This window comes from Dreissena polymorpha, chromosome 9 (genome assembly GCF_020536995.1).
Source record: "Dreissena polymorpha isolate Duluth1 chromosome 9, UMN_Dpol_1.0, whole genome shotgun sequence".
In the NCBI taxonomy this organism is placed as follows: Eukaryota; Metazoa; Mollusca; class Bivalvia; order Myida; family Dreissenidae; genus Dreissena; species Dreissena polymorpha.
This window is the reverse complement of record NC_068363.1, coordinates 22,971,931-22,989,288: the sequence shown is the minus strand read 5'-3', so window position 1 is coordinate 22,989,288 and position 17,358 is coordinate 22,971,931. Positions and strand designations below refer to the sequence as shown.

General features: G+C 35.0%; 1 protein-coding gene across 1 annotated transcript in view; it reads right to left on the bottom strand.

The window, feature by feature from the left end:
• LOC127845914 (uncharacterized) overlaps positions 1–17,358 on the bottom strand; it is a 58,414-nt gene that overhangs the window by 16,357 nt on the left and 24,699 nt on the right. The window contains exon 4 of the mRNA XM_052377092.1: positions 314–1,052. Coding sequence (XP_052233052.1) covers positions 314–1,052 — 739 coding nt within the window. The remainder of the gene's footprint in view (positions 1–313; positions 1,053–17,358) is intronic.

Below are 17,358 nucleotides of genomic sequence, written 5' to 3'. Positions count from 1 at the left end.
CAGAGTTATGAGCCTTTCCCTGTAAAATTACATAAGCCTTATGTAAAGTTCAGAGTGAATTCCATCAGAAGTTAATTAATATTGCCTATTAATTTGGATGAATTACCAGAACTTAATGCTGATGAACAGTTCGGAAGTGTAGCTCAATAACTAAAATGAACTTAGATTTGTTTATGAAATATGGATTGTCAAATATTGAGAGCACATCAAACAGTTATTGTAGTTTATAAAATAATAAAAATGTACATGTATATGGGGTATAACTTATATTGAGACGAATGTGTAAAAAGCAAACCCAATTACATGTACAAACCTGCTACGCCTCGTTCATATTCTTCTTGTTCAATTTGGTTCACTGCCTGTATGTTGCTTTTGGAGCGTTCTTTTAAATCCTGGACTTTGGTTTCAATGTATTCATTTTGTTCTTTTAAATCGTTCACCTTGGTTTCAATGTTTTCAGTGCGTTCTTCTAAATCTTGTACTCGCGTGTCAGTGTTTTCATGGCGTTCTTCTACAGCTTGTACTCGGGTTTCAGTGTTTTCATGGCGTTTTTCTAAATCTTGTACTAGGGTTTCAGTGTTTTTATTGCGTTCTTTTAAATCTTTTACCTCGGTTTCAGTATTTTCAGTGCGTTCTTTTAAATCTTTTAACTCGGTTTCAGTGTTTTCATTGCGTACTTTTAAATCTTTTACCTGAGTTTCAGTATTTTCAGTGCGTTCTTTTAAATCTTTTACCTCGGTTTCAGTGTTTTCATTGCGTTCTTTTAAATCTGTAACCTCAGTTTCAGTGTTTTCATAGCGTTCTTTTAAATCTTGTACTTGGGTTTCAGTGTTTTCATGGCGTTCTTCTAAAACTTGTACTCGCGTTTCAGTGTTTTCATGGCGTTCTTCTAAATCCTGTATCCTAGCCTCTAATATCTTTAGAGCTTTTGCTAGGGTCTCATCCATCTCTTTATAAATTAGCTCTCCAGGCTTGTTCACATCTTTTACAGTTTTGTGGCTCTTCTTCAACAGCTCGATCAGGTCGTTTAAAGACATTCTCTCATTCTGCAACTATATCAAAAATAATGTTAGTGTTTTTGTTCTCAAATATGTTTAACTATGACAGAAAAGCTAAAAGTGTTCTTCTTAATGTTTACATTTTTCAAATCATGCATTCATACAACATTAGCACGATAAATATTGTGAAAGACATTTTGAAATATGTTGGAAGCAATGTTAAAATTTAACATCCATGACAATTTGAATTATATATTTGGTGTGTACAAACACAGATTAGAAAGCCTTTCTTTTCCGCCATGGAACAATTCTTCAAAGCGACACTTTCTCTCTCTAAGAAAAAGTTTTCGACACAGAAAAACACGTACAATGTTTTACCATAATTGCAAAGGGCGATGGAACATTTGTAGTTGCAGATAAATATGCAAATGTATACATATTTATTTTAACAAATATGTGTTAATAAAATTCTCTTCATAGTGATATCAAAGCATTTTTCAGGAACCTTTTATTATCAACCCTATGACATGTCATATGTTTCAATAAAATATACAGTCCATAATAAGCTATGGTCAGTACAAAACAAACCATAAGCGCACATTACTGTAATACCACTAAGTTTTCAAATACTTAAAAATAAAAAAGAATGTGTGTCCACATTCAGATAAAAACAAGCGATGTCTTTGTGAAACACTTTGTCCCCATATATATGACCTTTGACCTTGAAGGATGACCTTGACCTTTCAGCACTCAAAATGTGCAGCTCCATGAGATACACATGCATGTCAAATATCAAGCTGCTAGCTTCAATATTGCAAAAGTGACATTAAATGAGCGATTTTGACCCATGTATTTGACCTTTGACCTTGAAGGATGACCTTGACCTTGCACAATAACGCAAAGGTAATGGTCTATTGCTTTAAGGCATTTGTCTTCCATGTTTTATGTCCTTAATCCTGCTGAAGTAATGCATATATTGTTTAAGCACATAATTGGTATCATTTATAAAGCAAACAATATTTAGGCCTGAATTCACACATGCAGAAGTGTCTGCATATTGAAATCTCATTTAAAATATGTGTGCATGGTATTACATGTATATATCATCATACAAATACATGCATGCCAGTTTGTTTTTGTATAACGTCAACAGTGAGTGGTTATATCAGTGGATGTTTGGAGGTAGGTCATATGTGTCTGAATCCACTATCAAGGCAATCATTTTTATTTCAATAGAGGCAGGTTCAACAAATCTATTGCATAGCAAGATGTAATATATTTTAGACACAAAAAGTAACATGAACAGAAAAAAACATTTTACACATATTAAACACAAGTGCTCATGACATCACTATTAAGACATCAAATGTCAAACATCAGATTCATTACCTCTAAAAATGCAGCCTTGTAGCAATTATATTTCATTATTTCTTTTTAAAATGGGTACCTATGGGTTATGATAAACAAAACTAGAAATGGCGCGGCAGAGGCCGACGCGTATCCCCACGCCGCATGTTTGACCCAAGGGCGCCCCAGGGTTGATCATGGGGCCATGCATAGTTGAGATTGACTGTATTGTCATAAGAGAAGTTCAGTATCAATTAGAAGTGAATGGGTGTAAAAATAAAGAAGTTATAGTAAAAGGCAATTTTGGGAGGGTGTGGCCTATGTGGGCGGGGTGCCCCAGGGTTGGTAATGGGGCCATGCATAGTTGAGATTGACCGTATTGTCATAAGAGAGGTTCAGTATCAATTTGAAGTGAATCAGTGTATTAATGAAGAAATTATAGTAAAAGGCAATTTTGGGCGGGTGTGGTCTATGTGGGCGTGGCGCCCCAGGGTTGGCAACGGGGCCATGCATAGTTGAGTTTGACCGTTTTGTCATAAGAGAGGTTCAGTATCAATTTGAAGTGAATCAGTGTAGAAATGAAGAAGTTAATGTAAAATAACCTAAATTTTTTTTATAGTAAATGGATTTTTTTGGTGGGTGTGGCCTATGTGGGCGGGCGCCCCAGGGTTGGGATTGGGGCCATGCATAGTTGAGATTGACCCTAATGTCATAACAAAAGTTCAGTATCAATTTGAAGTGAATCCGTGTAGAAATGAAAAAATTATAGTAAATGGAAATTTTTGGTGGGTGTGGCCTATGTGGGCGGGGCGCCCCAGGGTTGGGAATGGGGCCATGCATGGTTGAGATTGACCGTATTGTCATAGGTGAGGTCCAGTATCAATTTGAAGTGAATCGGTGTAGAAATAAAGAAGTAAATGTAAAATAACCTAAAAAAATGAGTGATAATTTCTGACGCGGCCCCACCCCAACCCCTATAACTTTTGACCCAGGGGTCAGATCAAAATTCCAAATAGTGCACCGTCGCACATATGCTCATAGCTACCATGTGTGTAAATTTCAAGGTTCTAGTGCTTTTAGTGTAGGAGGAGATAGTGGCCAGGACGGACGGACAGACGGACGGACAGACGGACGGACAGACGGACGGACGGACGGCGGAGATCACCACAATATCCCCACCTTTTTTTCAAAAAGCGTGGGGATAAATACATGTTACTGTCCTATTGTTTTGTAATATATTTTGCTCGGCATGAATAAAATAACTTCTCTGCAAGCAATTCCGTTCTTTTATTCTAAGCATCACCGGATTATACAATGATAGAGCAGTAACCTGTGTTGCACTATAACTGAGATTACAAGCAAGAACACTGCTTAAATCATGCTTTATTTAAACCTAATTTGAATTCCTCTCCGCTTTAATAGCAACAAATACTTACAAAAAGTTTAGCCTCTAATATGCGTTAATTGTTTATTTATTGCGCAGAAAAATAACATTATATGTTGTAACAACACTGCCAATATTGTGATCTCTTGTGTGTTCTAATGTGTTACAATGATCCGACAACACATGCGTTTACATCTCATGATCTGTACCATGGATATCATACACTTGCAGAATTTCCTAATGCAACACTTTTCAAACTTAAATATCTCAGCTATGAGATAAGATTTTTCATAAAAATTTAACATGTGATCATTTGACTACATTCTGGGAAAGATCATGATAAAATCATTCATCCGCAACGATTGGACTTTAAGCACATGGGGAATGTATGGTTTCATCTTTTTTGACGATGCTGCAACAGCATCGTCTAAGGTTTGATAACCATAAAAAAATTCTTCACAATGGCGACCTATGTAAAAGACCGAGCCAGTCCGATTGAGATAACTCGATTTTTCTAATTGAAATACCTCGACCTCGTTGATTTTTATTGATAACATTCTCCTAGCAGAGTTGTCGTTACTGTTTCAACATTCAACAACGGCCGCCCCCATGAGAGTCTCGAGTCAAAACTTTCTTACTGCATAAATTGGCTTGTTTCGCTATTTAGAAGCTGTCATTTATGATATATGAATTATTTTTTCACTAAATCTCCGCTAATGACAACAATGGATGGAATTAGAAGGATATATTCGATGTGAATGGATCACTTTCTACAACAATGGCTTCGCCCATGAGAGACTTGATAACACTTGTGTTAAAACTTTCTTACAGCTTAAATCAGCTTGTTTCGCTATTTAGTTATGCAACAATAAATGGAATTCAAAGAATATATTCAATGTGAATGAAGCACTTTCTGGATCTCGACAGCTTGACAGGGCAAAACTGGCATACTGATGATACTGGTAATTTTAGTTATTAATTTAAGTCACATTTTGCTTTATAAATTTTGTTCGAGCATTTTGCGACTTATTGAATGGCTATGATACCTGATATCAACATTTCATATTGGATTTGCATATCACCAAGCTGTCCTGAAATACAACATTGATTACAAACTCTTTACTCAAATTACTGGTTTGTATGAATTCTTTCTTCTTTCTATTTTAAAGTAGTTGATATCATCATAGTCCAAATAATTAGACGTAATTTACCATTTAGTCCATGTATATCGACCTCATATTTATAGGAGTAGATATTATGTTAAAGGGGCCTTTTCACAGATTTTGACAGGTTTTGAAGTTAGTCATTAAATGCTCTATATTGATAAATGTAAGCATTGGATCTTAAAAGCTCCAGTTAAAAATCCAGAATAAAATTCTTCAAAAAAAAGTAGTCCGCAGCAGGGCTCGAACCAGTGACCCCCTTAGTCCTGGAGTAAAAACGCATTAGCCTGCTCGACTATTCTGCCAAGTATAAATGGTTGGTGTATTTTATACCTAATATAAGCAATCTTCGTAGTTTCAAACAATTAAACAACAACAACATAACTCTCCAAATTATTCAATCGTTTCGCGTTGCAACGCTTTATAATTTTTAAATCGTTAAAAGATGCATATAATGGCTAAATTAGACCATGGATTGGTAAATGTTCAGTAATACTGTTTCCTAAAAATTTCATAACTAAAACAAAAATTTGCGAATCCGATAGAACTTTTTTCAATTTTTGTCAATGTTCCAAAACGTGAAAAAATCCCTTTAAAGTTAAAGTGATAGTATGGGCATTTTGACCTGTTGAATTGAGCTGAAAAGAATTAACAGATCAAAAGAGTTAGTTAAATTGTGGTTACTGATAAATTTTCTGCAACTCATCTTGCTACCAGTTGTTTATAAAAATATATTTTATATTCGATATTCTTACGTGACCCACTCAGTCCTGTAAGCTGAAATGATCCGTAAAACAAAATTGTGTCTTTGTGTCGTATGAACGAATCTGCACTAAAACTAAATTTAGGTTCAAAACGTACATGCATGATCAGTTGTCAAATGAAAGTACAGTCGATATTCAAATGCATTATTTTTCTCTCTCCGGGATATTGTTTTAGTGTAACCGGACCGGGGGAAATCTATGCCCTTGTTATTAATGGCATAACATAACTCGCTTTCTGCGCTTACTCTTTTATTCATTTATAGTTCACATAATTTTCGACAAATTCCATCTTCCTATATTGCATTCTTAAGCATTCCTTCTTAACTCTATTACATTCTTATCAGATCTTATTTAACAAATTCCATCCTCCTATTTCCAACTGTCTCTCTCTAACTTGTAACTCACTTTCTAACTTTTTCTCACTGACCTCCACTTCCTTCCTTCATAAAACTAACTTGTCACTATTGAAAACCCTTTCATCCCTAGAACCAAGTCACACCCACACATCTCACTGACCAATCTTATCTCTCATTCATCCATCGATAATACAGATCCTTAATGCCAAGTCACACCCACACATCTCACTGACCAATCATATCCATCTCTCATCCAACATACAGTACCTTACTTCCTTACTTCTATAAGACTGTAATTAATTAGCACCTAGTCTAAGAATCTTTAGTCACAGTCATTCTTAATAGCTAGAGCTGATAAGCATACATTCAGCATACAGTCTGCATATTGAGTGTGAATTTAACATGAGAAGACTTCCAAGACTGTAACTAACACAATGTAATCAATATCAAGTTAAACATGTGGTTCCAAGTAACCTTCTACTGCAATTCAGTAGACAAAGAAATCATATTCAAACAGATTCACAGAAATCAATTCAATATCTTTAAAACTGTAACTATTGTATTGTATGAATTTATAATGTACTCAATCAAAAATCAAATCATAATATAATAATATTTGTAACTCTGTGACATTAGTATGTTGATGCTGCATTAACATATAAGTGAATATGAAGTATAAACACCAAAAATAAACAACAGTTGCTAAAGACACCTATAAACTGTTAGATGCCCATAATATCACTTTAAATGATCTGTATCCCATTAAAAGAGACATTTAAGGCGATTGACGCCAGTTTAGATCCAGTTCCGCCTGCAGTCGCTTGAAAGCTGTTTGCTTAAGAGCGGTTTTCTGACAATGACAAATATTTCAATTGGATACTGATTAGACCGCCCTTTTCCTGTGACCTGGCTTATTAAATTCAGAAGCCTGGTAACAGTTTAACATTAACTTCTACTTCTTCTACTTTGTACTTCCTACAGTCAATTGCTGACTATTACAGGAAGGCCTATTATAGGCAGATGTGGACATTGTCGAGTCTGTTTCCTGGGAAGAACCAGTACTTGGTGTCTGTGGAGGAGATAACGAGATTGCTCCCCGAGTAAGGAGCGAACCCACGAACTCCCGATCGCTAGGCAGACACCTCATCCACTACACCACCGCGACCTTAATGTTACCAATGTGTCAGACCAGGGCCTGGATTTTGAAATCTAGGACATGCATGGTCAAAAGATGTCATTTAAGATTATACATTTTTTCAAACACATACAAATGCATACAAAAATAAATAGTAAAATGCACTAAGTCAGGAGGCATTTGACTTCGGCTGGTGCTTTGGCACACCAGGTGTTTCGGTTGCAATAGTTTGATGGACTCACTACTTGGATGTGTAGTTACATTATTTACAGTATATCAAACAGTATTTAGCATGAACCAATGATTTTTTCAAACATAAATAATTGATGTAAAATGCTTGAAGGAATAATATTTAAGGTTTAAGAAGGCATTTTCTTTTTGTTTTAAAGGATATCTTTGAAAATTATAGTTTTTATGAATTTTTTGGCAACAAGCGGGTAACGCATTTTTAAAAAATGTAATTAATTTTCTGACAAAAACTGGTACCATGAGTAGCATGAAACAATTTTTTTTTTTAAACATTTGTAATTGATGAAAAATGATTGCAAAAATAATATCTAGGGTCTAATTAAGCCTTTTTTTATTTTATTTCAATAGGTTACTCTGAAAATTCTATTTTTCATGATTTTTTTTTCGCAACAAGGGGTTATGAAATTTAAAAAATGTTACAGGATTTTTAGACCAAAACTGGTACTATGATAATACTATGATGCACTTCGCCAAAACATTAATAATTATATTGTTTATTCTTGAAAATGTATTTCCCCTATTCACTAAAAATAACACTTTTAATCAGAAAATTCATATATAATGATGTTTCCTTTTATTTTCAAGAAGCATAATGCCTCTTTTAAGTTGTATTCAGCCACAAGTTCTTGCCAGCCACTTAAGGGTTAAATGTTGCCTTTTTTTTACTAAATGCAAAATAATTCTACTCTTTGAGACATTCATAAAATATTTTATGTCTTTACAACACTGACAGGCTAATAAATTTATATATCAAGTACTTCCATACTAACAGGACCATTCTAGGCGGGCAACCTAGCAACCTTGATTTGTTCATATCTTCATATCAATCTGTTATATGTGTTATGAATCATTTGTTCGGAGAACATTTAATGTTTGTTATAACTTTTAAATAATTCTATGTTCAAAGTGATATTGTTATTGACCGATAAACCAACATACTGATTAAAAGGGAATATTTTATTAATTATTTGCATTTAATCTTACATGAGAAATATTTGCCTAAATGTTTTTCAAACTTTAGAGAAATCTATATACAATTAATAATTGACGACGTTTATAAAAAAAAAAACATTTATGAAATGGAAGTTTAAAGATAAAAATAAATAATGCAAGTTTTATAAGATATTCGTAATAATTTCCAATATAATTGAGTGTCTGAGCAATGTGGATGAATGAATATATCGGATAAAACGAACACTTGTCTGCACTTGATTTATGATCTATTTTTCAATATTTTATGCACGTAAGTTTAGCCTTAATGCGTTTTTATAAGCATTTATAGACATTGTCCCTTCCCAAAATCAAGGAATTATTACTTGTCATTCATTAGTGTAATGGTATACAATAATTTTGTGGAAAAATATTTGAGAAAAACATTAGAAACGAAACTTGTCAGTGATGAAATTTTCCATATGGTTATGACAATCACCAATCGTCAGTTTCCGAAAAAAACTACGTCATGGTTTCCAAAAAATATGATGGTTGTGCCCAAATATTTTGGTGTTAATGAAGATTACTGGTTTATATTTTAATAATTTCGATTCTCATTTGATTAATAGGTGATTTCAAGGCTGATAAACTTGAAATATGCAAGCTATTCTTTCGTTTTGCATATGTCTGTCGATACATCATCATTTTGCACAATCGGTAATTTCCGTAACCACTCGTTAAATTGAAGCAGACACAAGTTAAAATAAAAAAAATATGTTTTACACTACTGGTAATATTCTACCTCTTTCTTGCTAAAAACTAATGCATGGATGATTTAAAAGTAATATTGCATCGTTTTCAGCCAGGAACACTGTCTATGACTGCAAAAAAACAACATAACAAACTTTTTGATTGACGAGATTTACTTTATAAATGCGGCATGGCATTGCATGTTCCGTAAGATAAACACATGTCTCTCAACTTTATTTATTGGATGATTTTGGACTGTTTCATCCAATCAGAAAATAGCTTTTAAACGTAATTTAGACCCATGTTTAGCGAGATAATTAAGAACCACTTTTTATACACTGCCAAATTGTGATATAACAAGTTGCCTCCCTTGTTGGTTCATGCTACTGTATTATTATGCCCCCCGACGAAGAAGAGAGGGTATATTGTTCTGCACATGTCGGTCCGTATGTCTGCCACCAGATGGTTTCCGTATGAAAACTCAAGAATGCTTATCCTAGGATCATGAAACTTCATAGGTACATTGATCATGACTCGCAGATGGCCCATATTGATTTTGAGGTCACTAGGTCAAAGAGCAAGGTCACGGTGACCCGAAATAGTAAAAATGGTTTCCTGATGATAACTCAAGAACGCTTATGCCTAGGATCATGAAACTTCATGTGTACATTGATCATGACTCGCAGATGACCACTATTGATTTTCAGGTCACTAGGTCAAAGGTCAAGGTCACGGTGACCCGAAATAGTCAAATGGTTTCCGGATGATAACTCAAGAACGCTTATGCCTAGGATCATGAAACTTCATAGGTTCATTGATCATGACTCACAGATGAACCCTATTGATTTTCAGGTAACAAGGTCAGAGGTCAAGGTCACGGTGACCTGAAATCGTAAAATGGTTTTCGGATGATAACTCAAGAACGCTTATGCCTAGGATCATGAAACTACATAGATACATTGATCATGACTCACAGATGACCCTTCTTGAGGTCACTAGGTCAAAGGTCAAGGTCACCCGAAATAGTTAAATGGTTTCCGGCTGATAACTCAAGAATGCTTATGCCTAGGATCATGAAACTTCATAGATACAGTACAGCCAACGCGGAACAAACGTATTTCGCGATCCGCGGCGGCAAGGCAAAACGAATCAACCGCGTCAGTCGTTGAAGCCGCGTCAGTATGCGGCAGCAAGTCGCATTTCGCTGCGAAGCTTCGCATCTGTCCGCCGAGGCATGCCGCGATCCGCGACATAATGCCAAGTAGATGCGCATCATGAAATAAAAAATCTTTTTACAATTATTAGTTACATGTAGTTAACAAATTTTGAAAGAAAAATTATAATAATAATTAAAATCATAATAAATTTATTGTGCGCAGATTGTATTAGCATATACATGTAAGCAAAGTTAATGTGTCTGGCCAATTAAGTTTGTTTCCCGCCCGTAGTGTATGTATTTCACACATAAACAAGGTCACATAATTATGTTTTCGCACATACAAGTGGTCAAGGCTCCAGCATATGGTGGATAAATTATTTGCATGTTGATTTTGCTATTATATTTAAGCTGAGAAAATTAGCAGTTTGAAGCCACATCAATAATCAAGACGGTGAAGACGTATTTGTTGTTTTGTTAATTATCAGCTTATTATAACTATTGTTTGAATATGCGTATATGAACACGTTTTATTTTGTTCATATTACCGTAAAAATCCAGTCATAAGTCTACCCGCTCATAAGTCGGGGGGTAAAAAATGATACGAAAATCGGAGATTTTGAATATGTCCAAGTCATAAGTCGAGTCAGAAATTGTCCGTCCACGAATTTCATAAACAGACGCCATTTTAAATGTACGGGAAGTTTTTATTCCATACATTACGTCATTATAGCCCTGTGCGACGTAGACATAGCGGAAAATACGATATATATTTAGGAAATCAAAAATAATAGATAAAATATAGACAAGCAAATCATTACGAACCATATAAAAATAAAAAATCAACAACATAGAAAAACAAGACGTATATACATGTACATCTTAATTTACACAACGACATACGAAACACAAAACTTGCGTTCAGCAGCAGTATTATTATTTGATTGCTCTGCAAATTATATCACACGTATTTTAAACGCATTGTCATTCGAATTGCATTTGCGTTTTCCAGGCATTTTCACAAATCAAATGTGTTAGTCAAATTAATAAACTATTATAAAGTTTGCACTAAATTGCCCACGCTAGTATTAATCCACAAACTTATAAACCGATGACAAACTGTGATCACTGTAATCAAATCTTTGGACTTTTTATCTATCAAAACAATTGATTACTTCCTCGGTAAAACACGTTTTTATTACAATGATTTACATAACCAATAGACCGCTAACTCCACCTTTGTTCTACATAACAGTTTAAAAGGCGGAGTTATGCACGTGCTCAAACATAATTGGACGATTACCAGTGAATAACAAACTCGCGATTGGTTAAACATGTCGCTTCACAAATTAAATGAATCTTAATTTATCGGCGAGAAGGGTGATGCTTTATGGCTTCTTGACAGGAAGCGGCTTTCCTTTGATGACGTCAAACTGTCAATTCACACAGGTTGCCAAATATCACTCGACTTTAAAAATGACCTGATCTTTTGTTTACACGTTCAGTTATAAAAAACACCTGCTAACATGAAAACTTTGGATTAAATTATGAAAATAAAAACAATGGAAATGTTGCAAACTGTGGTTATATTAATTGGTAAGAATCAGTTAAAAGACGACATTTCATGTGTCGTAAATCAACGATTTTTTTTTTATACACAACAACAACAATTGCCGCGGGGATCAATCTTCGTCGAATTTCATTAATTTTTTTCGTGGTCGACCTCATAAGTCGATACTGTATTTTTAATCAAATTTTGGAGGTAAAAAATCTCGACTTATGACTGGATTTTTACGGTATACAGTTAATATCGCTACTAATTACCCGATAATCCCGTATATTCCAGTTTTAAAGCAAATGCTGGTAAATATTTACGATACACAAACATTCTCCATATTTCTTTAAGTATCAAATACATTGTTGCATTTGTTACTATTTAAAGAGATGATGAAATAACGTCTAATCGGGGCGTTTTTTCCCCACTGAACACGCGATTTACGCCTGGCGTGATGTTCATGTATTTCTACAACACAAAATACACCCACACTTTGCAAACGACGTTTTACATGTCTGCATAATTTTCGAGCGCTTTTTATGAAACAAAGGATATTTAAGCACTGTTTATTTGACGCTAGAATTTGCCAAAGGTCGCGTAAGCATTAAAATTCAGAAGTGTGTTTCGGATTACAAATTTATTAATGATAATTTGATAAACGAACGAAACATTAACAGTTGCGTGTAATTAATCCAACGATAATTTGTTAAAGCGCATAACGTGTCATATCGCTTATTAAAACGTGAAAATAATAATTATGAAACCAGCGTAAATCTTGGTTTCTACACTACACATACATGTATGTACATGTAGGTGGATATCGTTTCACTCCATCCGCCGCGTACGTATGCGGCGGATTTACTCCGCGAAAGTACGCGAGGTTAATACAGACTCGGCGTCGTTGCGCGGATCGATGCCAAGTGCCACGGCGATAAGCCGCGTTAACACACGATTCGGCCGCGTGGCATAGCCACGGATTATGTTTGTGCCGCGTTGGCTGTACTGTACATTGATCATGACTCGCAGATGATCCCTATTGAATTTCAGGTCACTAGGTCAAAGGTTAAGGTCACGGTGACCCGAAATAGTAAAATGGTTTCTGGATGATAACTCAACAACGTTTATGCCTAGGATCATGAAACTTCATAGGTACATTGATCATGACTCGCAGATGACCCCTTATGATTTTCAGGTCACTAGGTCAAAGGTCAAGGTCACAGTGACTCAACTTTGAAAAATTAGTTTCCAGATGATAACTCAAGAATGCTTACGCCTATGATTATGAAACTTCTTAGGTACATTGATCATGACTCGCAGATGACCCCTATTGACTTTCAGGTCACTAGGTAAAAGGTCAAGGTCATGGTGACTTGACACAGTAAAATGGTTTCCGGATGATAACACAAGAAAGCTTACGTCTAGGATCATGAAACTTCATAGGTACATTGATCATGACTCGCAGACCCCTTTTGAGATCACTAGGTCAAAGGTCAAGGTCACGGTGACCCGAAATAGTTAAATGGTTTCCGGCTGATAACTCAAGAACGCTTATGCCTAGGATCATGAAACTTCATGGATACATTGATCATGACTCGAAGATGATCCCTATTGAATTTCAGGTCACTAGGTCAAAGGTTAAGATCATGGTGACCCGAAATAGTAAAATGGTTTCCGGATGATAACTCAACAACGTTTATGCCTAGGATCATGAAACTTCATAGGTACATTGATCATGACTCGCAGATGACCCCTAATGATTTTCAGGTCACTAGGTCAAAGGTCAAGGTCACAGTGACTCAAATACTGATAATTATTTAATATATTTTGCTTGATACAATCATGTACATCTATATCAAATGAGATCATACTGTAATTTCAGTGATGAATTTCAGTGAATTAAATTAAATATATATAAGTAACTCCTATATCTCTCCCACAGCGCGCACACCTAAACATCCTGCTGTGTACCTATCCAGATCTAGATAAAAAGATATGATACATAATTATAGTTCAGAGGGGATGATTTTACTTCTGTTGTCTCAATGTATGGTTTTACTTCTTTAATCAGTGCGCTTAAAGATATATAAACATAGCTCCAGGGTCTTTGCTTCAGGCAATGAATATTTCATATCCTGATCTATTTTTCTAATGGATATTTTAACTAGTTGAGTAGTTCCTACATTCAATACAGTCAAATATATGTTAAGTAGTATCTGTACACATCGGTAGATTAAATTTGTACATCAAATATTATTCTTTTATTGTTTTAAAAAGATAAAGTTCAAATGTTCATACTAGATTCATTTAGAACCTTAGTCATGTCACGGAGATCTAGAGTCCGTGCCGTGGTCATGTGGTAATTAAACATTTTAAAATATAACCACTTTTATATAATGTCCTGACCAGATCTCAAATGCATATCCCTTTTCTCTGTCACCCTGGTTATCTCCTATCAAAATGGCAAATTAAATGCAGAACCGTACTTTATACACAATGGTTGAATTAAAAAAATGACATCCTTTTCACATGGAAATTTCACTTTGACAGTCATGGAAAAAGAGCCTGCATAACACAGATCAAAAATACTTTTTATTTGTGGATAGTCCCATATCTTGAAACTCTATGTGCATAAATATCTCAAGTCTTCATGAAATCAGGACAACAAAAATGTTTTTTAAGTCCTTACATGTAATTGACCTGGCTATAGTAATCAAATTATTATAAGCTCAATTAGTCTATTTATGTCATATGCTTTGTGTATTGTAAACATTACACACAATATTGCAGGTACATGATAGCAATAAATAATAACAAAGCCATCCATACTATAAAGGTCAATGGCAAAGCCTGTGAGAAAAATTTGAACACATTGAGTGTAATCACACAACGTGCTCATGGTGAGCTTTTGTGATCGCTTTATGGCTGTCGTGAGCCGTCAACATTTGCCTTTTTAACTCTGTGGATGCCACATTTATATTCCAATCTTCATAAAATTTGGCCAGAATATAAGTCTCAATGATATCTTCGATCATTTCGAAAATGGTTACAATTGGTTGAAAAACATGGCTGCCAGGGGGTGGGGCATTTTTCCTTATATTGCTATAGTAAAACATTGTTAACACTCGCGAGTTCACATTTATTTTCCGATCTTCATGAATTTTGGTCACAATATTTGTCCCAATAATATCTTGTTTTCCCAGGTGAACGACTTTGGGCCTTTCAGGCCCTCTTGTTTGTTCATCTTACCATTTGAAGAAAAGATATCATTGCACAGATGTATTTTACTTTTAGAATGTGTTATGCTGCATTTCTTATGTGGCTTGTTCGGGGTATATTGTTTAGCACATGTCGGTCAGTCCGTCAGTCGGTCCGTCCACCAGATGGTTTCTGGATAATAACTCAAGAACGCTTAGGCCTAGGATCATGAAACTTCATAGGTACATTGATCATGACTGGCAGATGAACCCTATTGATTCTCAGGTCACTAGATAAAAGGTTAAGGTCACAGTGACTAGAATGCTTAGGCCTAGGATCATGAAACTACATAGGTACATTGATCATGACTGGCATATGGCCCCTATTGATGTTCAGATCATTAGGTAAAAGGTCAAGGTCACAGTGAGTCAAAACAGTTTAATGATTTCCGGATGATAACTCAAGAATGCTTATGTCTAGGATCATGAAACTTCATAGGTACATTGATCATGACTTGCAGATTACCCCTATTGATGTTTAGGTCACTAGGTCAAAGGTCAAGGTCAAAGTGACTCAAAACAGTAAAATAGTATCCGGATGATAACTCAAAAATGCTTACGCCTAGGACCATTAAACTTCATAGGTACATTGATCATGACTGGTAACCCTTTTTGATTTTCAGGTCACTTGGTCGAAGGTCAAGGTCACAGTGACTCATAACAGTAAAAATGAATTAACACAATGGCTACCACTACAACTGACAGTCCATATGGGGGGCATGCATGTTTTACAAACAGCCCTTGTTTGTCTTATGTTGGTAAATGTTCATCTCGGTCAATTCTAGGTTAAGTTTGAAAGTAGGTCATATGTGGTCCAAACTAGGTCAACAAACCAAATCACAGAAAAGGTTAGTGAACACTCCAGAGGTCACATTTTCTTCCAGATCTTCATGAAAATTGGACAGAATGTTATCTAGATGAAATAAAGTTTCAGTTTGAAATTTGGTAGTTTGTCAAAAACTAGGTCATTAGGTCAAAATATAGAAAACTTCCTTTACCTTTCTACAGGTCACATTATCTTCCTGCTTTTCATGAAAATTGCTTACAATGTCCATCTTAATCAAATCAAAAGCTGAATTTGCAAGTTGGTCATGTGCAGGCTAAAGCTAGGTTACAACTAAGTCAAATCATACACAAGTTTTTGACACTATAGAAGGAGTTTTGGGTGAGCGATACAGGGCTATCTTGTTTTAGAACAGCCTGTAGTAAGAAAGGGAAGGTATTGTATTTGTTTCAAAAGTAACATTTTATTGTTATTGGAAGTAACTGAGCAATTATATGATGTCATAGATTTGGTTATTTTGCTCACTTGTTATGATGTGACAAGGTGAGCTTTTGTTATCACTCTTTGTTGTATTTTATCCAAAGTTTATTTTGAACACATAAGATATCATTTTACAATGTTTAAATTTGGGTGTCACCTCTTTGCCAGATTCTTATGAAACTAGTCACCTCTATGTCATTTTGGGTTTCATATTCTATCAAAAATTAGGGCACTAGGTCAAATATAAGAAAAGGTCTGTTAATACTTTAGTGGTCACATTCTCTCTTTGATCCACTTGTAAATTGGTTAGAACATTATTTTAAATGATTTCAAAGTCAAGCTTGAAAGTAGCATATTCAACATTTAGGTCACAAGGTCTAGTCTCAGTGATTAACAGGTCACGTTCCAAAGTGGGTGATATGCTTCCAAGCATTTGATCAATAACTAAAATCATTAAAATCTATGTTAACACTTTCATTTTTTACCTGATCTTCATGGCAGTTGATCAGAATGTTCAAATAAATAAAAGTAGGAACTCGGTAACAAGGCTCAACTAGATCTGTTGGACGCAAATAGTTTGTTCATACTCACAATGCCTTTTTTTTCTAGATCTTCATGAAAAATTAGTTAACACCACTAGGAAACAATCAGTTTCAGGTGAGCCACATTGTGCTGTTAAAGCTATCTATGTATAGTATAGATTGTTACAAAATTTTGTTTATCAATAAAAATAAATGAAAAAAATGGCTTTCTGAAAGTTGTAGTCTTGGATGATATATTCCTCAACTTATAATCTACGACAATCTTTTGAGAAGAAAAACAAAATTTGACTATTATTATACCCCAACATACTGTGATTGGGGGCTAGCACAGGAATTCTCAATTATGTTCCTCGAAAAATAATGGGTTAGCATATTGTTGCTGTTTTATCCAGTTGTCTGAACCATTACTCCCAAAAGAATTGTAAGTTCAAATATGAGATATTTAGGTAAATAAATCTCATTGAAGGGAGTGCAGTGTCCAAGAATGAAAACGATTGCACCACAATCATTA